The sequence below is a fragment of the Dromiciops gliroides genome, chromosome 3, assembly GCF_019393635.1.
Source record: "Dromiciops gliroides isolate mDroGli1 chromosome 3, mDroGli1.pri, whole genome shotgun sequence".
In the NCBI taxonomy this organism is placed as follows: domain Eukaryota; kingdom Metazoa; phylum Chordata; class Mammalia; order Microbiotheria; family Microbiotheriidae; genus Dromiciops; species Dromiciops gliroides.
In genome coordinates, this window is record NC_057863.1 from 617,960,288 (window position 1) to 617,983,123 (window position 22,836).

At 46.4% G+C, this 22,836-nt stretch overlaps 1 protein-coding gene across 1 annotated transcript in view; it reads left to right on the forward strand.

Moving 5' to 3' along the window:
• ATP13A2 (ATPase cation transporting 13A2) overlaps nt 1–22,836 on the forward strand; it is a 51,517-nt gene that overhangs the window by 10,146 nt on the left and 18,535 nt on the right. Inside the window, exons 2-11 of the mRNA XM_043997265.1 lie at nt 15,930–15,996; nt 16,231–16,398; nt 17,025–17,083; nt 17,335–17,461; nt 17,625–17,704; nt 18,225–18,302; nt 18,820–18,889; nt 21,822–21,956; nt 22,048–22,114; nt 22,483–22,614. Coding sequence (XP_043853200.1) covers nt 15,930–15,996; nt 16,231–16,398; nt 17,025–17,083; nt 17,335–17,461; nt 17,625–17,704; nt 18,225–18,302; nt 18,820–18,889; nt 21,822–21,956; nt 22,048–22,114; nt 22,483–22,614 — 983 coding nt within the window. The remainder of the gene's footprint in view (nt 1–15,929; nt 15,997–16,230; nt 16,399–17,024; nt 17,084–17,334; nt 17,462–17,624; nt 17,705–18,224; nt 18,303–18,819; nt 18,890–21,821; nt 21,957–22,047; nt 22,115–22,482; nt 22,615–22,836) is intronic.

The following is a 22,836-nucleotide window of genomic DNA, read 5'->3' on the forward strand; positions in this document are numbered from 1 at the left end:
CCCCTGAGTCTTGTCTATCTATCCATCCTCAGCCCGTCCTCTAGTCTGTCCTTGCTCCTTCCTTAGTCCGTCTCCTCCCTCCTGTCTCCCTCCCAGCTCTATATATACCTTTTCTTCTCTCCACTCAAATCTTGGGGCTTCCTTTACCCCCACAGACCAAGCTAATCCGCCAGCCAGAGCTGCAGCTGGGGGGGGGGGTGCTCTCAAGCCTTATGCCTCAGCACAGGCCTTCAGGGATCCTTCAGATAGCTCTGCTCTGGTTGAGGGGCTTCCACCACCCCCCCCCCCCAGCTGTCTGTCCTGGTGTCTTGTATAGCCCACGGGGCTTTTTCCGCTCAGCTGAAGTTGAGGAGGAGGGGGAGAGACCCTGAGGGCCTAAGGCTTTCTAATCTCAGCCTAAAGGTAGGGTCCCCAAATCAAAATAAATTTCCACACAAGAAAACACCAAATGGGGTCATGAAGAATCAGACATGACTGAAACAACTCAACCACAACCACCACAACAAAGTTCCTAGGTGTGTGTCTTAGCAGGCAGATTCCTGAGTATGTTATACTGTCTGTAGTTATTTTCTTTTTTTTTCCTTTTTCCTTTTTTTATTTTTAGTGAAGCAATTGGGGTTAAGTGACTTGCCCAGGGTCACACAGCTAGTGAGTGTTAAGTGTCTGAGGCCGGATTTGAACTCAGGTACTCCTGACTCCAGGGCCAGTGCTCTATCCACTGTGCCACCTAGCTGCCCCTCTGTAGTTATTTTCAATGAACTTTTTCTTTCTATTTCTTCCTGCTGGGTTTTGTGGGTGATATACAGAAGTACAGATGATTTACGTGGGTTTATTTTACATCCTGCTACTTTGCTGAAATTATTATTTCAGTTAATTTTTCAGTTGACTCTCTAGGGTTCTCTAAGTTTAACCATCATATTATCTGCACAAAGTGGTAGTTTTGTTTCCTATTTGCCTATGATTATTCCTTTATAGATCAAACATTTAGTAAGCACTTACTGTGTGCTGGGTACTCTAAGTGCTGGGGATAGAAATAAGCAAGACAGTCCCTGCCCTCGAGCAGGTTACATTGGAACAAGAGAAGGCAGCACAGAAATCAGGAAGTGTAGGAGGAACATAGACAGACCAGAGTATGGGGCTAAGATCTCTGGGGAAGTGGCCTGAACTCTTGGTTCCAAGCAAACTAAGGTAAAAGATTTCACTTATCAGAACCTAGTGTCCCAGGAGTGGGCACTGGGACTGGGTAGAGGAGAGATGGGGCTGCATGTTGGTAGGCCTGGGAGTGAAGATAAAGAGAATAAATAGTTTCTGCCATACTATCTTCCAGTTGTCCCAGCAGTTTTTGTCAGAAACTGAGTTCCTATCCGAGAAGCTGGAGTCTCTGAGTTTATCAAACAGTAGATTACTAGTCATTTACTACTCTGTCTCCTGTGCCTAACCTATTTCACTGATCCACCATTTCTTAGCCAGTACCAAATAGTTTTGATGACTGTCACTTTTTAGTATAGCTTCAGATTTGGTACAGCTAGCCCACCTTCCTGTGCATTTTTTTTCATTAGCTCCCTTGATATTCTTCATCTTTTTCTTCTTCCAGGTGAATTTTATTATTTTTTCTAGCTCTATAAAATAATTTTTAGGTAGTCTATCTGATTGGTATGGCACTGAATAACTTAATTTAGGTAGAATTGTCATTTTTATTATATCAACTCGGCCTAGCCAGCAATTGCTATTTTTCCAATTATTTAGATCTGATCTGATTTGATTTGTATGAAGAGTGTTTTGTAATTGTGTTAATAGAGTTCCTTGGTTAGTCTTGGCAGGTAGACTCCCAAGTATTTTATATTGTCTACAGTTACTTTAAATGGAATTTCTCTTTCTATCTCTTGCTGCTGAACTTTGTTGGTCATATAAAGGAAATGCTGATGATTTATGTGAATTTATATTATATCCTGCAATTTTGCTAAAGTTGTTAATTGTTTCAAGTAGTTTTTTAGTTGATTCTCTTAAGTATACTATCCTATCATCTGCAAAAGAGTGATAGTTTTGTTTCCTCCTTGCCTATTTTAATTTTAATTCCTTTTTCTTCTCTTACTGCTAAAGCTAACATTTCCTTTTTTTTTTTTTTTTTGGTGAGGCAATTGGGATTAAGTGACTTGCCCAGGGTCACACAGCTAGTAAGTGTTAAGTGTCTGAGGCCGGATTTGAACTCAGGTACTCCTGACTCCAGGGCCGGTGCTCTATCCACTGCGCCACCTAGCTGCCCCTAAAGCTAACATTTCTAATACAATATTATACTAAAATAAGGTCAAAATGGGTACGGTTTGTACATAAAGGGTGATACCATAGGTAAATTAGGAGAGGAAGGAATAGTTTACATTTCAGATCTTTGGAGAGTAGAAGAATTTATGACCAAACAAGAGATAGAGAATATTATGAAATGCAAAATGGATGATTTTGATTACATTAAATTAAAAAATTTTTGTACAAACAAGCAATGCAGTCAAAAATTAGAAGGGAAACAGAAAGCTGGAAAAAAAAATTTACAGCTAGTGTTTCTGATAATGGCCTAAATTTTTTTTTTTAAGTGAGGCAATTGGGGTTAAGTGACTTGCCCAGGGTCACACAGCTAGTAAGTGTCAAGTGTCTGAGGACAGATTTGAACTCAGGTACTCCTGACTCCAGGGCCAGTGCTCTATCCACTGTGCCACCTAGCTGCCCCCCGCCCCTAATTTTTTTTAAAAGGCCTAATTTCTAAAATTTATAGGGAACTAAATCAAATTTATGGTGAGGCAATTGGGGTTAAGTGACTTGCCCAGGATCACACAGGTAGTAAGTGTCAGGTATCTGAGGCCAGATTTGAACTCAGGTCCTCCTGACTCCAGGGCCAGTGCTCTATCCATTGAGCCACCTAGCTCTACCTCTAAATCAAATTTTAGAAGGGTGCAAATCATTCCCTAATTGAGAAATGGTCAAAGGATATGAACAGGCATTTTCAGATGAAGAAATCAAAGCTATCTACTACCATATGAAAAAATGCTCTAAATCACTATTGATTAGAGAAATGCAAATCAAAACAACCCTGAGGTACCCCCTCATACCTATCAGATTGGCAATTATGTCAAGAAAGGAAAATAATAAATGTTGGAAGAAGCTGTGGAAAAATTGGAACACTAATGCATTGTTGGTGGAGTTGTGAACTGATTCAGCCATTGTAGAGAGCAATTTGGAACTATGCCCAAAGGACTATGGGATTGTGCATACCCTTTGACCCAATAATACCACTACTTAGTCTGTATCCCAAAGAGATCATTAAAAAGGGAAAAGGACCCACAGTACAAAAATAGCAGCTCTCTTTGTGGTGGCAAAGAATTGGAAATCAAGGGAATGCCCATCAACTGGGGAATGGCTGACCGAGTTGTGGTATATGAATGTAATGGAATACTATTGTGCTGTAAGAAATGATGAGCAGGCAGATTTCAGAAAAACCTGGGGAGACTTAAATGGACTGATGCTGAGTGAAGTGAGCAGAACCAGGAGAACATTATACACAGTAACAGCAACATTGTGTGACAGTCAACTGTAATAGACTTAGCTCTTCTCAGCAATACAATATCCAAGACAATTCCAAAGAACTCATGATGGAAAATGTTCTCCACATCCAGAAAAAAGAACTGTGGATTCTGAATGCAGATTGAACCATACTGTTTCTACTTTTGCTTTTGTTTTTGTTTTTTGAGGGTTTTCCCTTTTGTTCTGATTCTTCTTTCACAACATGACTAATGCAGAAATATGGTGGGGGTTTTTTGGTTTTTTTTCAGGGCAATGAGGGTTAAGTGACTTGCCCAGGGTCACACAGCTAGTAAGCAGAAATATGTTGAATACAATTGCACATTTATAACCTATATCAGATTGCTTTTGAGGAGGGGGGAGGGAAGAGAGGGAGAGAGAAAAATTTGGAACTAAAAATCTTTTTTTTTTTTTTTTTTTTTTGGTGAGGCGATTGGGGTTAAGTGACTTGCCCAGGGTCACACAGCTAGTAAGTGTTAAGTGTCTGAGGCTGGATTTGAACTCAGGTCCTCCTGACTCCAGGGTTGGTACTCTATCCACTGCGCCACCTAGCTGCCCCTGGAACTAAAAATCTTATGAAAACAAATGTTGAAAACTGTCTTTAGATGTAACTGGAAAATAACAAAATACTTTTATGATTTTAAAAAGAGAATAAATACAAAGCAGTTAAATAGAAGGTAATGAGGGGGATGGGGCAGGAAAGATTTCACTTGGAAGCATCTTGAAGGAAGGGAGGGATTCTGAGGCTGAAGTAAAGAGGGAGTGCATTCCAGGCAAGAGAAGAGAATGGAGAGAAAAAGAGAATATCTATACTTTGGCTAGGCTAGTATGGTATGAGAGGGAGAGTAATGTTCAGTGAAGCTGGAAAGGTAGGTTGAGGTTAGGTTGTAAAGGGCTTTAAAAGCTGAACAGAGGAGTTTCTATTTTATCCTTTGGGAACTTAGGAGCCATGGAAGTTTATTGAGTCGGGGAGTGATATGGTCATATTGGTACTTTTGGAAAATCTCTGACAACTGTGTGGAGGATGGATTGGAGAGGGGGAGAAGTGTGACTCAAGAGAGCACTTGGAAGGCTATTACAGTAGTCCTCGCAAGAGGTGGTAAGGGCCACAACCAAGGCAGTGTCTGTATGAGTCAAGAGAAGGGAGTCTGATACAAGAGATGTGAGTATAGGAACATCAGGGTTTGGCAATTGATTGTGTATCTGGGGTGATATGTGGTTACATGGCTGGGTGACTAGACAGATGGCTATGTCTGACTGAAATAGGGAAATTTGACAGAGTCTGGGGGAAATTGTTTATTTAATCACTTAATGTCCTTAATAAATGATAAATCATATCAAACCATCCAGTGAATAATAAGTTATTCAATAACTAAATCAATTTATGTAATCATTCACCAATTTTTAATCAGTATTTATTTATTGTATTTGATAATCGATAATAAATCCTCAAATCATGCAACAAATAATCAATTCATCTATAATTAAATTAAATCACTTTAATCATTAATCAATACTTTGTATTTAATCGGCAGAAACTGTAGTACACTTCAGTGGTACTTTTTGGTTTCCAAAGCTCCACCTTTTTCCTTTTCAGAATCCTTTGTCGACATTTATCACACCATGGATAATGAGAGCCGGAGTGTGTTCTAGGCACTCCACCTCCCCAACACACACAAGGGGCACACACATTCAGGGAAGGAAGAAGAGAGCTGGCAGTACTGGTGGGGATCACAGATGTGGGGGCCTTCATGGATCTTCCATGGCCTTGGAGTCCTGGGCCTCACCTTAGGTGCCAATAGAGACATTTCATCCACTCTATTTCAGTCAAACTGGCCACTTCTGTTCTTCCAAGTTGATGCTCAGTTTCCAGTTTGAGAGGCTAGGGATAAAAATACTAGCGAGTGAGACAGGAATGGTAAGGAGGCTGGATGAGCCATTTCTCCTTTCTGAGCTATATCTCCCTCACAAGCTGGTTGAAAGTACTTTTTATAAATTGTAAAGAGTTTCTCTAAGTGGGGCTTCTCTATTTTTCACAACTACTCGAAACTAGTTGAGTTCTGAATCCTGAGGTAGGTAGCTGACCTCAGGAGATCTGCCTGCAGGGTTGAGTCCATGAGTGTGCCCACAACTGTCCTAATAGTTATTTATTTGTGGGAGGGAGAGGAGGGAGGAGAAAGGGACCTTATCTCCTGAGGGAAATGCTCAGACTGATTGGGGGGGGGGGGGCGGGGAGGGAAGTTCCTGCCCTCAGGAGGATGGGGGAGATACAGCCTCTACCCTTTGAGATCCACAAATCTGATGGCCAGATTGGTGGGGGAGACACTGGCCATGTCATCAGCAAGCCTCCCAGACTGATGGATGAGGGAGATAGTCCCTGCCCTCAGGGAGCCCCCAATTTGATGGGCAAGATAGGATGTTTTCTCAAACAGCTGTTGCTTTATATGCACAGAGCGCAAGTGTCCACTGAATTTCTATAAAGGGGTGAACAGAACCAGGATGGGGATGGGAGGAAGGGGGAAAGTCCACCATGATAACTGACAACAGAAAGAAGGCAGAACTACTTAATTCCATTTTCTCTGTAAAAGAGAATGAATCAGGGCAGCTAGGTGGCACAATGGATAAAGCACCGGCCCTGGATTCAGGAGTACCTGAGTTCAAATCTGGCCTCAGACACTTGACACTTATCAGCTGTGTGACCCTGGGCAAGTCACTTAACCCCATTGCCCCGCAAAATAAAACAAAAGAGAATGAATGACCTTGGCACTGGAAATGACAGATCAGGAATGAGAATCAGGGAGTTGATGCTCCAGATGAGTAAACCCCCCTAGCTGCCTGTGGTGAATTGAAGTCACTGGGCCCAGGCACTACACCCTATGGACTGAATGAACTGGCAGATGAGATTACTGAGCCCATACAAGTGCTGTTTGAGAGCTTATGGAAAACAGGAAGAATAACCCAAAGATTAGAGAAGGGCAAATGTTGCCCCAATTTTTTAAAAAAAGGGGGGGGGGCAGCTAGATGGCACAGTAGATAGAGCACTGGCCCTGGATTCAGGAGGAACTGAGTTCAAATCCAGCCTCAGACACTTGACACTTACTAGCTGTGTGACCCTGGGCAAGTCACTTAACCCCAATAGCCTCACCAAAAAAAAAAAAAAAAGGAAGTGATCAAAAACTGTAAATTATACTTCACTGGGTTAGACTTTGATTCCTAGAAAAATTCTCAAAGCTATCATGAGAGGAGTAGATGGTAAACAGTTAAAAAGACCAGCAAGCAGTGACTCCTCCAAAGAGCCAGCGTGGCTTCACCAAGAAACAACAGGTTGGACCAGACTAACCTCTTTTTTTTTTTTTTTTTGGCCTGGCTTACTAACTTAGTAGTTGGAGAGGGGAATGATGTGGATATAGTTTACCTATATATTAATACATTTGGGGGGGGGGGCAGGGCAATGAGGGTTAAGTGACTTGCCCAGGGTCACACAGCTAGTAAGTGTCAAGTGTCTGAGGCCGGATTTGAACTCAGGTCCTCCTGAATCCAGGCCTGGTGCCTTATCCACTGCGCCACCTAGCTGCCCCCTATATTAATACATTTTTAAAAAAAATAAAGTGGCTCATATAGTTCTTATGGAGAGGATGGAGAGATGTAGATTAGACGGACTTGGAAAGCCTCTGGTGGTCAGATGCAAAAGAAGTTGTTCAACATCAAAGGTCAAAATGCGGCAGAAGGTCTCCATTGGGGTGTGCCAGGGATCTGTTCTTGGCCCCAAGCTGCTTAGCATTTTTTTTTAATCAAAGACTTGAATAAAGGCAAAAATTGCAGGCTCCTCAGATCTAAAGATTACATAGAGCTGGGAAGAATCCAAAAAGTTGACAGGCCTCGAGAGCATTTGACTGGATTTAATAAAGAAGAAAACCAGTAAGGATCAATGTCAAGTCTTCATTTGGGTGCAAATAAAAAGTCCATTAATAGGGAGGCCCAGCTTCCAGAAGCGGCGGTCCCGCTGGACTCTGCCCTCCTCGCGTCCTTTCTGTGGTCCCGTGTTCATTTCTGGGTGCCACAGTCTGTGAAGGGCATTGATAAGCCGACGGCCAGGATGGCGAAGGGCCTTGGGTCCGTGGCCTTTAGGAAGCAGTGGAAGGAACTAGAGGTGTTCAGCCTGGAGATAAGGAGGCAGTGATGGCTGAGTGTAAGGATTTAAAGGTCTTCCAAGTAGAAAGGGAGAAGATTTGTTTAGTCCCAGGTTAATGGGTAGAAGGTGCAAAGAGACAGATTGAGGCTGGATGTCAGAAAAATCTTCCTGATGATGAGAACTGGCCCAAAGTAGAATGGCATTTCTCAAGAGGTGGTGGGCTTGGGGCAGCTAGGTGGCACAGTGGATAAAGCACTGGCCCTGGATTCAGGAGGACCTGAGTTCAAATCCAGCCTCAGACACTTGACACTTACTAGCTGTGTGACCCTGGGTAAGTCAACCCCCATTGCCCCCCCCCCAAAAAAAATAGAGGTGGTGGGCTCCCCTTTCTTGGATGTCTTAAAGATGATCACTTGCTGGCTATGTTAGATCTGGGATTCCTTTCCTGTATGGGTTAGATTAGATGGCAGCTGAGATTCCTGCCAACTCTCAGTCTGGGGGTGGGGAGGAGGAAGCTGTTGGCTCTTTCTCCCCACAAATGCTGAAGGGGGCAGGGAGAGGATCTTAGGGAGTCAGGGCTGGCATCCTCTGCTTCTCCTAGGTGACGTGCCCATCTCCCTGGTTCCCCTGGCACTGTGTGAAAAGGGGCCCTGTTGCCTGGCTCAGTGGGAGAGGGTCCTTGCAGCTTAGCACTGTTGGAGCCCCAGGACTGGGAGGGGTCAAAGCCCAGAGAACCCCACTCAGAATCTTTGCCTATTCACAGGATTGGGTTGGGTTTTGGTTGTAGCCTGACAGTTTGGGAATTAGATCTCAATCAACAGCCATTTATCTTAGGCACCTACTATGTGCTAGAAACTGTGTGAGTTACAAAGAGATACAAAAACGAAGAAAGAAACAATCCCTACTCCCTAGGAGTTTACAATCCAATGGACAAATATAAGTGTGTATATAATAAATACCATTAAAAAGTAGTTAAATAAGGGTAGATCAGGAGGGCCTCAGACACTTGCTAGCTGTGTGATTCTGGGCAAGTCACTTAACCTCTGTTTGCCTCTGTTTCCCCTCCTCTGTAAAATAAAGATAATAATAGCACCTGATGTTTAGGGTTATTGTGAGGGTCCAAAGAGATACTGTTCGTAAATGCGTGTAGCACAGAGCCTGCCTCATAGGAGGTACTTAATAAATGCTTCCCTTCTACTTGGCAGGCCTCTCACCAGGTACTTGAAAGCAGTTTATTTTATTTTTATTCTTTTAAATTTTTTTTCAGGGTAATGGGGGTTAAGTGACTTGCCCAGGGTCACACAGCTGGTAAGTGTCTGAGACTGGGTTTGAACTCAGGTCTTCCTGAATCCAAGGCTGGTGCCTTATCCACTGCGCCACTTAGCTGCCCCTGGAAGCAGAAGTTTAGGGCCACTTGTCCTCCCTTTTGGGGAAGGAAAGCTTCATGCAAAGGCTGGGATTTGTACCGGGCTCAGAAGGATGAATCACCTTGGCCTGGCAGTCCCAGACAATTAAATTACCTGGGCCTGAAGTTTCCTCCTGGAGATGTGGTCTTGACTCTGGTCGGGCACTGATGTGATGAGGCTGGATTTGGAGGCCTGAGAATCCACCTGCCTCAGATGTCACCCCGGAGAAACTTTTTGGCCTCCTAGAGGCTCATGGACATCTGAAAAATGGGCAGCTTAAGACTGGCCAGGCCTATGGCGCTGTTATTGCAACACAATAGGGCTTCTTGCTCCAAAATAATTGCTGTTCACTTGAAAGGACTCCACAAAGAGTGCTAATTCTCAGGTATCAGTAGAAACATCTGGAATCGCCCTAAGGTCTCTGTTCAGCATAAGCTTGTGGCTCTAGCCACAGCAGGAGGGAGTCCTCTAAACAACTCTGGCCTAAGAATCTAGAGACCCTCAACCACCAATCCCCTCAAACAATTTATTCTTTCCTTCCAAGTATCAGTTTCTTCCTTTCACAGACTTTCTTTTTTGTTTGTTTGGGTTTTTTTTGGCGGGGCAATGGGGGTTAAGTGACTTGCCCAGAATCACACAGCTAGTAAGTGTCAAGTGTCTGAAACCGGATTTGAACTCGGGTCCTCCTGAATCCAGGGCCAGTGCTTTATCCACTGAGCCATCTAGCTGCCCCCTTTCACAGACTTTCAATGTTGGATGGGACCCCAGAGACAGTCTAGGCCAACTGATCAGCTTATAAAGAATCCCCCACAAATAGGCATCCAGCCTTTGCCTGAAGTCCTCCTAGGAAGGGGAACTTTGGCATAGTTCTCATCATTAGGAAGTCTTTCTAGGCATGGAGGCCAAATTTCCCTCTCTGCATCTTTCTCGCCTGCTATTTGCTCTGCCCTCTGGGGCGAAGGGAACAAATCTCATCCCTGTTCTTTGTTACAGCCCTGCGAATGCTTGAAGGCAGCTGTTATATCCCCTGGGTCTGCTCCAGATTAAATATTCCCATTTCCTTCCATTGATCCTGAAATACTGTGGATTTGCCCTTTTCTGGAGCTCGTCTGTAAAGTGAGGCGTTGGACCAGATGACCTCAGGAGTCCTTTCTGGCTCCGAATCCATGATCCTGCCCCTTCCTTGGCTCTGTCCCAGCCCTGGGGGAAATTTTCGGAGCCTGAAGCATTGATCTGTACTATGTCCCCTGAGTAAAGAATGCAGGGACTGTCATTAGGCTGGGAGGGGGGTAAGAGGACACCAGAAGCCAATTTGCTCTATATGAAAGCCCGCCTCTTTTGTGCCCTTTGAACTCTGCACCCCTCCCCCACTCCCTATCTCCTGGCTTTGTTTGAAGAAGGGGTGGGGCTGCCCAGGGCCCAGATCCCTCTCTTCCTCCTCCTCCTCCTCCTCCTCCTCTTTCTCCCTGCCAGACAGTGATGATGAGGAGAGGAGGCTGCTGCCCAGGGCGGTGAGTGAGATGCAGGATGAGAGGATGTGTCCACAATCTGTTATTTCATACTTGGAAGGACTCGTAGATATCACCTGGTCCAGGTGTTCTTAACCTGGGGTCCAAAGACTAGATTTCCAGATATCTGTGACCTGGGAGAAGAAAAAAGAGGATGGGGGGGGGGGTGACAGCACTTGTCTTCTCTCTAACCTCTCAGTGAAATTTCTCGTGTCCTTCAATTACAAGATCTAATGAGCTAATATTTGTAACATGCGCGGAACATAGTAGGCACTTTATAAACGTCTGTTCCCTCCCCTCCTTATGAATGGAAGCAACAAGATGTTACTCTGAGGGGGTCCCTAGGGATCTCTCGGGTTAGTCCCACCCTTCATTTTACGGAGGAGGACAGTAGGATTGAAGGAGGGGGAGAGACTTGAGCTTCTCAGGGTCAGAGCCACGTCTCTGGAAGGGTCGATGGCTGCAAATCAGAAGAGGTGATTCCTGGGGCCAGAGAAAGTTGTGAAAGTTTTGTCCTGGTATCCTTGCCCTCACCTTCCCTCTCCACTAAAATCAGTGTGAGAGAGCCTCAGGAGTCATCTACCCCAGCACCAACTTTGAAGACACTGCTGCCCAGAGAGGTTGGTTCATTTGCCCAAGGTCACACAGCCAAAAAGTGGCCGAGATGGGACTGGAACCCAGACCTTCTGACTCCCAGCATTCTTTTTTCACTACATACACTATAGGGCCTTCTGGCCTCAGGGTGGAGGGGGTGGGGTCAGGGCTCAGGTTGGCAGATGGAAAGAAGGTAGCTGGCAGAAAACCAGTGTGCTTACCTCCTGGCATTTGCTTTCAAGGTGGAGGTGTCTGCTGGTGGGAGGGACTTGCCCCAAGGGGCTTCTGGACACTGAGGCTCAGGCTCAGATTCCTAAGATAGGAACCCAGCTCTCCCCACTCACTACCCACACTGAGAGGGTCACTTCCTAACCTTTAATGCCTTGTGACCTTAGGGTAGTCACAGAACTTGAAGGGTCCTCAGGACCAACCAATCAATATTGGAGAAAGAATCCTCATTCAATATGGCACAACAGGCAGTCACCCAGGCTTTGCCTGAAAACCTCCAAAGAGAGGGCACCAGGTGTTCCTTCCTCCTGAGGCAGCCTTTTCCATTTTGTCCTGACATCGGTCTGAAAGTGACCCCTTGATGACTTCCCCACCTTGCTCCTGGCTCTGCCCCTTGGAGTCTTCAGAGAAGGGTCAACAGCTGTCATTGGCATCCTTCATGGTCCTCTTTTCTGGGCTGAACACCCCCAGGTCCTCCAGCTGATCCTCATATGGCTGGGGAAGGGGCGGGGGCAGGCCCTTCACCATACTGGTTGTCCCTCCTCTGAATGTTCTAGCTTCTTAACCCATGGTGCCTGGAACCAAGGGTAATACTGGGCCCTTGCTCCGACCAGGGCACTGAGGGGTGACATAGCGCCTGTGTTCTTACCAGGGCACCCTGAGGTGACAGCACTCATGCTCCTATGTTGAGAGAGACTGTCACCTCCCTGAAACTCAGTTTTCACTATATATATTTTTATAAATATAATTTCTATAAATAATATAACAAAAATATAAATAAATATATATATATATATATATATATATATATATATAAATACCCCCAGCCCAACCTGGATCTCATGTGAGAAGATCTCAACCAGTAAGGATTTATTAAATACCTGCTGTGTGCCAGGCCCCATTCCAGATACTGAGGATACAGAGACAAAAATAAAGCAGTCCCTGAGGTACCTTGGTGGCGCAATGAACAGAGCACTGGCCCTGGAGTCAGGAGGACCTGAGTTCAAATCCTGCCTCAGACACTTGACACTTACTAGCAGTGTGACCCTGGGCAAGTCACTTAACCCTCATTACCCTGCAAAAAGAAAGAAAGAAAGAAAGAAAATAATAAAGCAGTCCCTGTCCCCAAGGAGCTTATATTCTAGAGGGGGAGACAACACGTCTATACACATATAAGTATATACTACATGCTATCTATAAAATAGCTAACGTTTGCATAGCACCTACTGTGCGCCAGGCACTGTAATAACAGCTTCACATTCTTGTCCTCTTTGAGCTTCACAACAACCCTGAGAGGAAGGTGTTGCTATTCTGCCCGTTTCACAGATGAAGAAATGGAGGCAGGCAGAGGTGAGGTGATTTGCCCAAGGTCACACAGCTAGTAAGTGTCTGAGACCAGATTTGAAAACTCAGGTCTCCCTGACTCCTCCAGGCCCAGAGCTCTATTGACTTTGCCACGGTGCTGTATGTTTATTTTATTTTATTTCTTTTTTTATGGGGGCCAGCCCATACAAAGGTGTGGAGACAGGACATGAGAATTGGAGTGTCATGTGTGAGGAAAAGCAGGAAGGTTCATTTGGTTGGACTGTATAAATTGTGTGAAGGGGAGTAATATATGAAATAAAGTTGGAAAGATAAATTGGAGCCTGGTTGTGAGGGGAATTAAATGCCAAACAGTGGGGTTGGCATTTGATCATAAAGGTAGGTAGTTAGGGATCAAAGTAGATTTAGTTTTAGACTCAGAGTCTGGAAGACCTGAATTCAAATCCTGTCTTAGGCACCTCTTGGCTATGTGACCTTGGGTAATTCACTTATTTCAGCCTCAGTTTCCTCATCTGCAAAATGGGCATAATAGTAGCATCTCTCTTCCATGGTAGAGACTGGAGTCAGGGAGACCAGTTAAGAGGCTCTCAAAGTAGTCCTCTTGAGGGATGATGAGCATCTGAACCAAGACGTGAGTGGAGAGTAGGGAGCAGCAGTGAAGGATGTTGCAGAGGGAGAAATGACATGATTTGACAACTGATGGGCTATGTGGGGAGTATAAGGTAAGGAGTCCAGGATGACTCCTGGGCTGTGAAGCCTGGTAACCAGAATATGATGGTGCCCTCCACAGAAATAGGAACGTCCAATAGGAATGGAAGGAGGGGAGAAAGGGTTTGGAAGAGATGCGTCTGTAAACCATAAAGTATTTTACACACTAAGGGATCATTATGGGTGAGTGTAAAACCCAAGTGTGGGACGGGCAAAGGAAGGCATCCCTGAAGGACAGCAGATATTGTCTGAGTTGGTTTGCTGATAGTAGGGCTGGATTCTCTGGAGCCACCCCCCTTCTCTCACATGGCCTCCCTGTGACTAATAGCATAATTCCTGAGGCCTGTGGTACAGTCACCAAGTTCTGCACTTTGAGGAATTGAGACAGGCACACCTACCTCCGATCTAAGAACGAGGCTTATTAGCATTATACAATGCATTGGGGAGCACTCACCCACCAAGAAAATGAAAAAAGGATATAAGGATATCTGTGTCTCCCACATCATTACCACTGCTGGGTCCCAAAGGCATGGGCACAAAACTGCCCCCGGGGAAATCAATCACATCCATGACCACTGCCATCTGAGAGGAGGCAGCAGGACTGCCTGGGGTGGCATCGTAAGGAAGACAGAGGAGAAGCTAGAACCTTTTCCAAATGTGCCAGCCCAGGATCGCAGGCTCTAGACACTCTTGACTATTAAACCCTTGAAGGTTAAACACTGGGGAGGCAGAGTTTCTTTGGCAATGGTGGCTATATTTACAAATCCCTTTCTGTCCACCTTTCCATTCTCCACCTCCCGATGGGAGGGACCCAGTCTAAGCAGTCTGCATCCTGCGGGTGAGGTAGTCGGTATCTGGTCCCAGAACAGAGATGCCTCTTCTTCTTGGGCTCATCTCCTCTAGGTCAAGGGAGAAGCAGTGTCTTGTTTGAGATCTCCCTGCACTGGGAGGCAGAAGAAAGGGATTTTAGTGCTCGTTCTGCTATTTGCTAACAGGGGTGTCTCTGGGCCTCGGTTTTCCCATCTGTCAAATGAGGAAGTTAGATGAAAACTATCTCCCTTTCCTATTAAGCTCTGACCTTCTGGGTCCTAAAGGCCCTTGCCATCACCAACATCCTGTGCTCTGAGGTCTCTCCCAATTCTGACATTATATGTTTTAAGGTCTCTTCAAGTTCTAACACTCTGTGCTCCGAGGGCTCTCCCAGCTCTGACCCTCTGGGGAGGAAAGTGAAGTCCATATAGAATCATGGGGGAGGTCAGCAGCCTCTGAGTCCACGGTGCCATGCCGTGGGCTTGCTCTCAAGGGGCTGTGGAAATCTCTGGCTCCTGGATTCAGTGGTTTTGTGGGGAGGAAGGGATGCCTAAGAATGTGGAGGCAGAGCCCAGAGGAAGCACCTAATGGTGACCCTTCTTTCCCTTCTCCCCACTCTCAGAGGCCTGACTTGGGAACATGCTTTGTACAGAGGGCTGTGTGTGTACATGCACACATATATACATAGATATATGTGTATACATATATATGTATATATATGTGTGTGTGCACACACATATCTTGAAAAGACTTGAGGGGAACAGGAAGCCTTGACTCAGGAAAGCTAGGTCCACAAGCTGTAAGTGGAGGATGGGAGGAGCTGATCAGAGGGGTGGGGGGCATTCAGGAACTGGGCTTTGAGGTTCAAGGTGGCAACCTAGGATGACCCCCACCCCCATTCCTTTTTTTAAAAAAAGTTTCGGGGCAGCTAGGTGGCGCAGTGGATAGAGCACAGGCCCTGGAGTCAGGAGTACCTGAGTTCAAATCCGGCCTCAGACACTTAATACTTACTAGCTGTGTGACCCTGGGCAAGTCACTTAACCCCAATTGCCTCACTAAAAAAAAAAAAAAGTTCCCAGGTGAGGCCAGGGCAGTGTGGGTTAGTAAAAGAGCACTGGGTTTGGTATCGGAAGACCTGGGTTTGAGTCTAGCTCTCATGTCAGGCAGGTTTGTTGATTTCTTGATTCTCAGTTGCCTCTTGTAAAATGAAATGGTCTGAGCTCAATGTGTTCAGCTCCTAATCCTCTGGATTAAGGGAGGAATTTAAATTCCTGAAATATGGCAACTTTGAGGAACCTTTCCATGAGAAATAAGGGAGACAGTTAGCTAGGTGGCACAGTGGATAGAACACCAGCCCTGGAGTCGGGAAGGATTTGAGTTCAAATCCTGCCTCAGACACTTACTAGCTGTGTGACACCCTGCACAAGTCACTTAATCCTGATTGCCTCAAAGAAAAAGAAATAAAGGAGAGAGGCAGGGAAGAGTGCAGCACCCCTCCCTTGGCCACACCCACCAACACACTCATGGTGGGGAGCAGCCTCAGTGAGGGTTAGCAGGAAGAAAAGGGTGCTGTGGAGGAAGGATTGTGGGGATTTGGGGAAAGGAGGGGCCAAGGGTCAGAATGACCGGTGGGTTTCCCTCCTCCATCCACAGACACAGGCTGGAAAGTCTCCTGCCCCACTATGGAACTTTGCCTCGAGGTCCAGCCAAGGCATGTGTGGTAAGTGCTGGAGGGTCTGGGAGGACAAGAGCCTTGGTCGAGGAGAGCCCCCTTCTTAGCCTCCATCTCCTTTCCTGGGCCCCTTCAGGAAGGTTCCTGAGTCAAACTCCTCACCCCAATCCTGCCTTATACATAACCCTCCCCCCAGCTCAGAATAACCAGAGCACCCCCAAGGGATGGGAGCAGAGACACGATGGTTTAAGGGCTTCCTTTTCCCAACTCCCCATCTCCCAGGAGGTGAGCGGCTACCAGCAAAGCCTGTGGCGGACAGGCCTGTGCCACATTGGGGCCCTCCTGACGGCCGGCATCCTACTGTTGATCTTCCACTGGAAGCCCCAGCTCGAGGTGAAGGCCAAGTGCACCCCCTGCCCCTTACAGCAGGCTGACTGGCTGATCATCAAGGTAGGCCTCCTCCTGCTTTACCAGAAGCTGGTGTGGTGGAAAGTGTGAAATCGGGGAGTGGGAGGACAGAGACACGGACCTCGTCACTTCAGTTCTCCAGGTCTCAGTTTCCTCATCTGTAAAGTGAAAGGAGTTGGACTGGATCGATCTCTCAGAGTCCACGTTTCTAGCACTCAGGCTTCATGAACTAATTTTATTCCCCCCCCCCCCAAGCTTTCCCTCTCTAAGCGTCAGTGTCCTCATCCATAAAATGGGGATAATAAGTTTTCCTTTTAAAACCTCACAGAGTGGGTGTGAGAAAAGTGCTTTGTAAACTGTAAAGCTCTTTGAACCTGGGTGCAGGTTTTTTTAAAAAATGAATAATAACGATTAATTATAGAATTATTACACATCTCTGGTATTTTGAGATTTTGGAAAGAAAGCTCTTTTCTTTGTAAAACGAGTAAGCAAACAAACAAAAAGCCCCAGCCCCTTTGCGGTCAGTACAATTGGTATTGGCATTCTTATTAGTAAGTTATGCCCCCTTGGAGGAATCAAGTGGGCTCGGGAGGGGAGATCTGCTGGAGGGAGGGGGCTTTGGAGGGGAGGATATCCCAGTGCTCAACACCAAGGATTTTGTCTTTTAGGATCAGTTTGGGCAACTTTTCACCACCCAGGTGCAAACTGAGGTTGTGAGTGAGGGCAGGTGAGGAGAATGAATATCCCTCCCCCTTTCCCCCAGTGACTCCCCCTCAATGAATCCTCATCCCCCAATCGAGCCTTCTTTCCCTCCCTGCCCCCCCCCCATGGGGCTGTTTTCTTTGATTTGGAATGAGCCAGCAGGGCTCACCCACCTTGTGAAAACCCCAGCCCCTTTGGGCCTCAGCCTGCCTGGTGGTTCCCCACCCCGTCCCCCTCCCAAGGGAAGGAGGTCCCAAAACTTTTCACCCTCTGCAGCCTGGCCCAGTCCCAGGAAGGCCGTTGGGATTGGCGGCTGGAAGAAGATGGAAGGAACCACGTGGCCGTAGGGGTCTCACAGGAGGAAGCCTGGAGAGACACCATCCAACTCTACAGGAAAGAGGAGGTAAGTACTGGCCTCTCTCCTGCCCACGTACCCCTCCCCTCTTTGGCTTAGGCCCATTTGCCTCCTTCCTCCTTTGCCCAGGACCAGGTCCCTCCAGCCCCCTCCCCAGTCCTGTTCTCCTAGGGTCTCTAGAGGGTGGACCTTTTATCCCTCTCTCCTTCAGAAGAACCTCCTGCGGTATTATGTGTTTGAAGGGGTCCGATACATATGGATCGAGGCTCAGCAGGCCTTCCGCCGTGTCAGGTGAGTCCAGGGTTTGGGGCCTGAGCTGATGAAGGGTTAAGGGTATAACGGCTGGTGCAGAGGGGCCTGCAGTATAGTGGGAAAGAGTGTTGGAACAAGAAGACCTGAATTTTTTTTTTTTGGTGGGGCAATGGGGGTTAAGTGACTTGCCCAGGGTCACACAGCTAGTAAGTGTTAAGTGGCTGAGGCCGGATTTGAACTCAGGTACTCCTGAATCCAGGGCCGGTGCTTTATCCACTGCGCCACCTAGCTGCCCCCAAGAAGACCTGAATTTTAAACTCAGTTTCCTAGTTATGTGACCTTAGCTGGGTCTCAACTCCTCTGGGCCTGTTTTCTCATCTGAAAAATGGGCATAATAAACTTAACTCAGAGGTGAGGAAAGTACTTGGTGACCCATGAATGATCCCAGAAACAGGAACTTCTGTTTTTAGTGATGTGCCTGCAGACAGGGGTTGGGGGATCAGTGATGACCTTCAGAGTCTGGCCTTTCACTCTCCCTTCCTCCCACTTCTCCCCTCAGCGTGCTAGATGAGAACAGGACCTGTGAAGACCTTCATCATCTCAGCACTGGACTCAGCCCCCAGGACCAAGACATGAAGTAGGCATCTCTACTCTGACCCACACTGAGCCTTGCTTTCTGTCTTGGTAATATAGGGACTTTTTTTTTTTGGTGAGGCAATTGGGGTTAAGTGACTTGCCCAGGGTCACACAACTAGTAAGTGTCTGAGGCCGGATTTGAACTCAGGTCCTCCTGAATCCAGGGCCGGTGTTCTATCCATTGCGCCACTTAGCTGCCCCGGTAATATAGGGACTTTGTGCCACTGAGATGGTGGCACGGTATGATGGAAAAGACATTGGATTAGGAGTGTGAGAACCTGGATTCAAATCCTACCTTTATAATTTACTAGCTCTCTGACATTAGAGAAAGGCACTTGCCTTCTGTGGGCCTCAGTTTCCTCATCTGTAAAATGATGGGGCTGGAGCAGATGGTCCCTGAGGTCCCTTCCAACTCTAGAGTTATAATCTTATGATCACTTCAAGGTTATTATTATCAAGGGGCCCGGGCAGCATGGAGATGGTCACTTCCTCTTTGACTTTCCTCTTCTTTCCTACAGAAAGACCATATATGGCCTTAATCGGATTGATGTGCCAGTCAAATCATACGGTCGGCTTCTGGTGGATGAGGTAGGAGCCAGCCCTACCCAGTGAGACGCACTACCCTGGTAGGAAGAGCACGGGTTAGGAGCAGGCTAGCTGAGTAATGTGGGGAGAGGTGTTTGTCCTCCATGGGCCTCAGGTTACCACCAGAACATGAGTTTGGTAATAAGCTGAGATGTCCCTGAGAATTCCAAGCAGCCTGAGACTGGATGAGTTTGGGAAAACAGTGACCCATAAAGGCCTAGGAAGTCAAGAATCAGTTCCAGGCTTTGACCTTGAAGATCCCTTCCTGCCAGCATCATTTTCCTCTTCTTCTTTTTTTTTTTTTTTTGCGGGGTAATGGGGGTTAAGTGACTTGCCCAGGGTCACACAGCTAGTAAGTGTCAAGTGTCTGAGGCTGGATTTGAACTCAGGTCCTTCTGAATCCAGGGCCAGTGCTCTATCCACTGTGCCACCTAGCTGCCCCCTATTTTCCTCTTCTAACATAAGGAAGTTGGACTAGCTACCAATCTGGGAGGCCTTTTGTAGTTCCCGTTCCTGTGGTCCTACTTACACTGTATTTATCCCTGTTGAATTTCTACTCCTTCTTTTTTGTTTGTTTGTTTGGGGTTTTTTTGGTGAGGCAATTGGGGGTTAAGTGACTTGCCCAGGGTCACACAGCTAGTAAGTGTTAAGTGTCTGAGGCCAGATTTGAACTCAGGTCCTCCTGAATCCAGGGCTGGTGCTCTATCCACTGCGCCACCTAGCTGCCCCTCTACTCATTCTTTAGAAACCCAAATGCCACTTCCTTCAGGAAGCCTTCCTTGATTACTCCCACTGGTAACAAACTTCCCCCTTAGACCTCACCATAGCCTTGGTTTTGCCCCTTTCTGACATCCTGATCTCATAATATCCTGAATTCGATTTCTCTTTGTCTCTATGTTATTACCCCCCTCCCTGCCCCCTCAACTGAGCTCCCTGAGGGGTAGAGGCCGTCATTCCTTTTTTTCCCTTTTGTTTTTTAACATTAACAAAGATTCTCATTAAATTTTATTTCAATTTCAAGGGTACAGACAAGAAGCAAGTTTCACAGTTAGACACAGTAATAGACAATAGGACAGTTACTGGGTTGGATGACTGTAGTTAGATTGTGGACACAAGGCAGAGTGCCAGGAGCCAGCTAGTTTGCCAGTCTTCTCCACTTTTATATTCCTCCTGCTTGGAACATCACTGCCGTGTCCCGTGTGTAAAAGATATTGAAACCTTCAAAGGCTAGAGAAATTGGGTGGGACAGCACAACGTTTTTCTGACATTTTAAGACGGCTAAGTAAGGATCAGTCAAAAAATGGCTGCCTTGCTGTTTTCCTGCCAAGGTTTATTTACCTGTAGGTAAATTTCACTTTTAAAGGAGATTTAGGGGGGCAGCTAGGTGGCGCAGTGGATAGAGCACCGGCCCTGGAGTCAGGAGTACCTGAGTTCAAATCCGGCCTCAGACACTTAACAGTTACTAGCTGTGTGACCCTGGGCAAGTCACTTAACCCCAATTGCCTCACTAAAAAAAAAAAAAAAAAGGAGATTTAGGGTCTGGCAGCTCCAAAAAAGAAGGGATACAAACTATTTTTGCAATTCACATAAACACCCGCATTGCTTGGCTCCTGGCTAGTTTGCTCAGACACTTGGAAACTGTCCTACTTAACAAGCAAACTGCTTGATTTTAGATAGTGCCCAACTACAGTTAGTCCATCAAGATCACCTTGCCGAGGCACAAACTCACTATATATGTATGTACATGGAGTTTGTGGTATAATCCCAGAATCTGCACTCTTAATCAGTTGTCTGTTAAATCCTTGGGAGGAAAGCCTCTGAGTTTTTTTAGCTGATTGTTCCCACTGGAACCTACACTTTAGTAATGATCTAGCCAGATTCCCAAACTGGAAAAATTGGTCCCAATGTAGTGTTTATTTATTTACTTACTTACTTACTTATCTATCTATCTATCTATCTATCATCTATTTATTTATTCATTCATTCATTCATTCATTCATTCATTTATTTGTTTGTTTGTTTGTTTATTTATTTATTTTTAGTGAGGCAGTTGGGGTTAAGTGACTTGCCCAGGATGACACAGTTAGTAAGTATTAAGTGTCTGAGGCCAGATTTGAACTCAGGTACTCCTGACTCTAGGGTCAATGCTCTATTCACTGCGCCACCTAGCTGCCCCTCAATGTAGTGTTTAAAGCACTACATTAACAGTGAATTCATTGGAAGAAAACCATCTGTACACATTTTGCCAAAAAGGGCTGACCCTTTGGTACAGATAGATAATCTAGGAAAATAGGACAATTAGAAGCATTTAATAAATTGGTGGGGGGTGGCTAGGTGGCGCTGTGGATAAAGCACTGGCCCTGGATTCAGGAAGACCTGAGTTCAAATCCAGCCTCAGACACTTGACACTTACTAGCTGTGTGACCCTGGGCAAGTCACTTAACCCCCATTGCCCTGCCAAAAAAACCAACAACAACAATAAATTGGTGGCTTACTTAGATATAAGTGGTAGGACAAGTGTGCTTTTTATTATTATTATTATTATTATTTGGTGAGGCAATTGGGGTTAAGTGACTTGCCCAGGGTCACACAGCTAGTAAGTGTCAAGTGTCTGAGGCTGGATTTGAACTCAGGTCCTCCTGAATCTAGGGCTGGTGTTTTATCCACTGCGCCATCTAGCTGCCCCTGAGCTATTTATTATTGCAGCTACAAAGTATAATATAAAATAATTAACAGAGGCCATCATTTCCTGTTTAATCTTTTGTATTTCCCCCATCTCCTAGCACAGTGTTTAAAAAATGCTTTTTGAATGATTATTAGAAGGGCGAGAAGCGCTCACATCCCATTGCTGCCCCCTGGTGGCCCAAGATGGAGCTTGTGGCTTGGCTGTTCTGTGGTATCTAACTCACTCTTGGCCACTTCTCTTCCCAACCAGGTACTGAATCCATTCTACGTATTCCAGGCTTTCAGCATCACTCTGTGGCTATGGGATGCCTACTACTACTATGCTGGCTGCATCTTCCTCATCTCCGTCATCTCCATCACCCTGGCCCTCTATGAGACCAGGAAGGTGGGTGTCAGGCCAAGCTTGGAGAGTTGGGAGAGGGGGAGGTGGGCGTTGGAGGGTCCCTGATGTTGACTCTCTCCCTTCTCACCTTCAGCAAAGCCAGACTCTGCAAAACATGGTGAAGATGAGTGTGAGTGTGACAGTGCGCCGAGCTGGCGGAGGTGAGGAGATGGTGGGGAGGGGCTGCTGGTAAGCCCTGGTCCCCAGGATTCAAGTCCACTCAGTGAGCTTTTAGGCAATGCCTAATGCAGGCTAAGCACTGTTCCAGGTGCTGGAGATACAGGCACAAAACAAAACCCTGCCTGCATGGTGTTTACACTCTGCTGGGGCGGGAGGGAGCCAGCCAAGGACGCCCCAGGGAAGAAGCATTCGGGGAGCTTCGAATCTCTCCCTCCATTTGTTTCCTCACCTCATCTCACAGTACTCTGAACACAGGGAATGAGTTTGTTGACTTGATGTCCCATGTGTGGTGGGATAAAAGGGAATGGAGTGGGAGGGGGAAGGCGAACTAAAGTGCCCACCCCTGCAGAAAAAGTGCTGGTCAATTCCATGGAGCTGGTGCCTGGAGACTGCCTGGTACTCCCTGCCAGTGGTATGCTGGTACCCTGTGATGCCGCCCTTCTGTCAGGAGAGTGCATGGTCAACGAGAGCATGCTGACAGGTGAGGAGGGCCCCAACATTGTCCTACCCAGGATGGAGGGGAGGACACCGTCCCCTAAGCTCCCTGCTCTTTCCCTGACAGCTGCTGGGGGAACTGGAAGAGTGTTAGGAGACAAGTTAGAGGATGTCAGAGCCGAGAGGGCCCTTAGAACGCAGGATGTCAGAGCCAGGAGGGCCCTTAGAACACAGAATGTCAGAGCCAGGAGGGCCCTTAGAACACAGA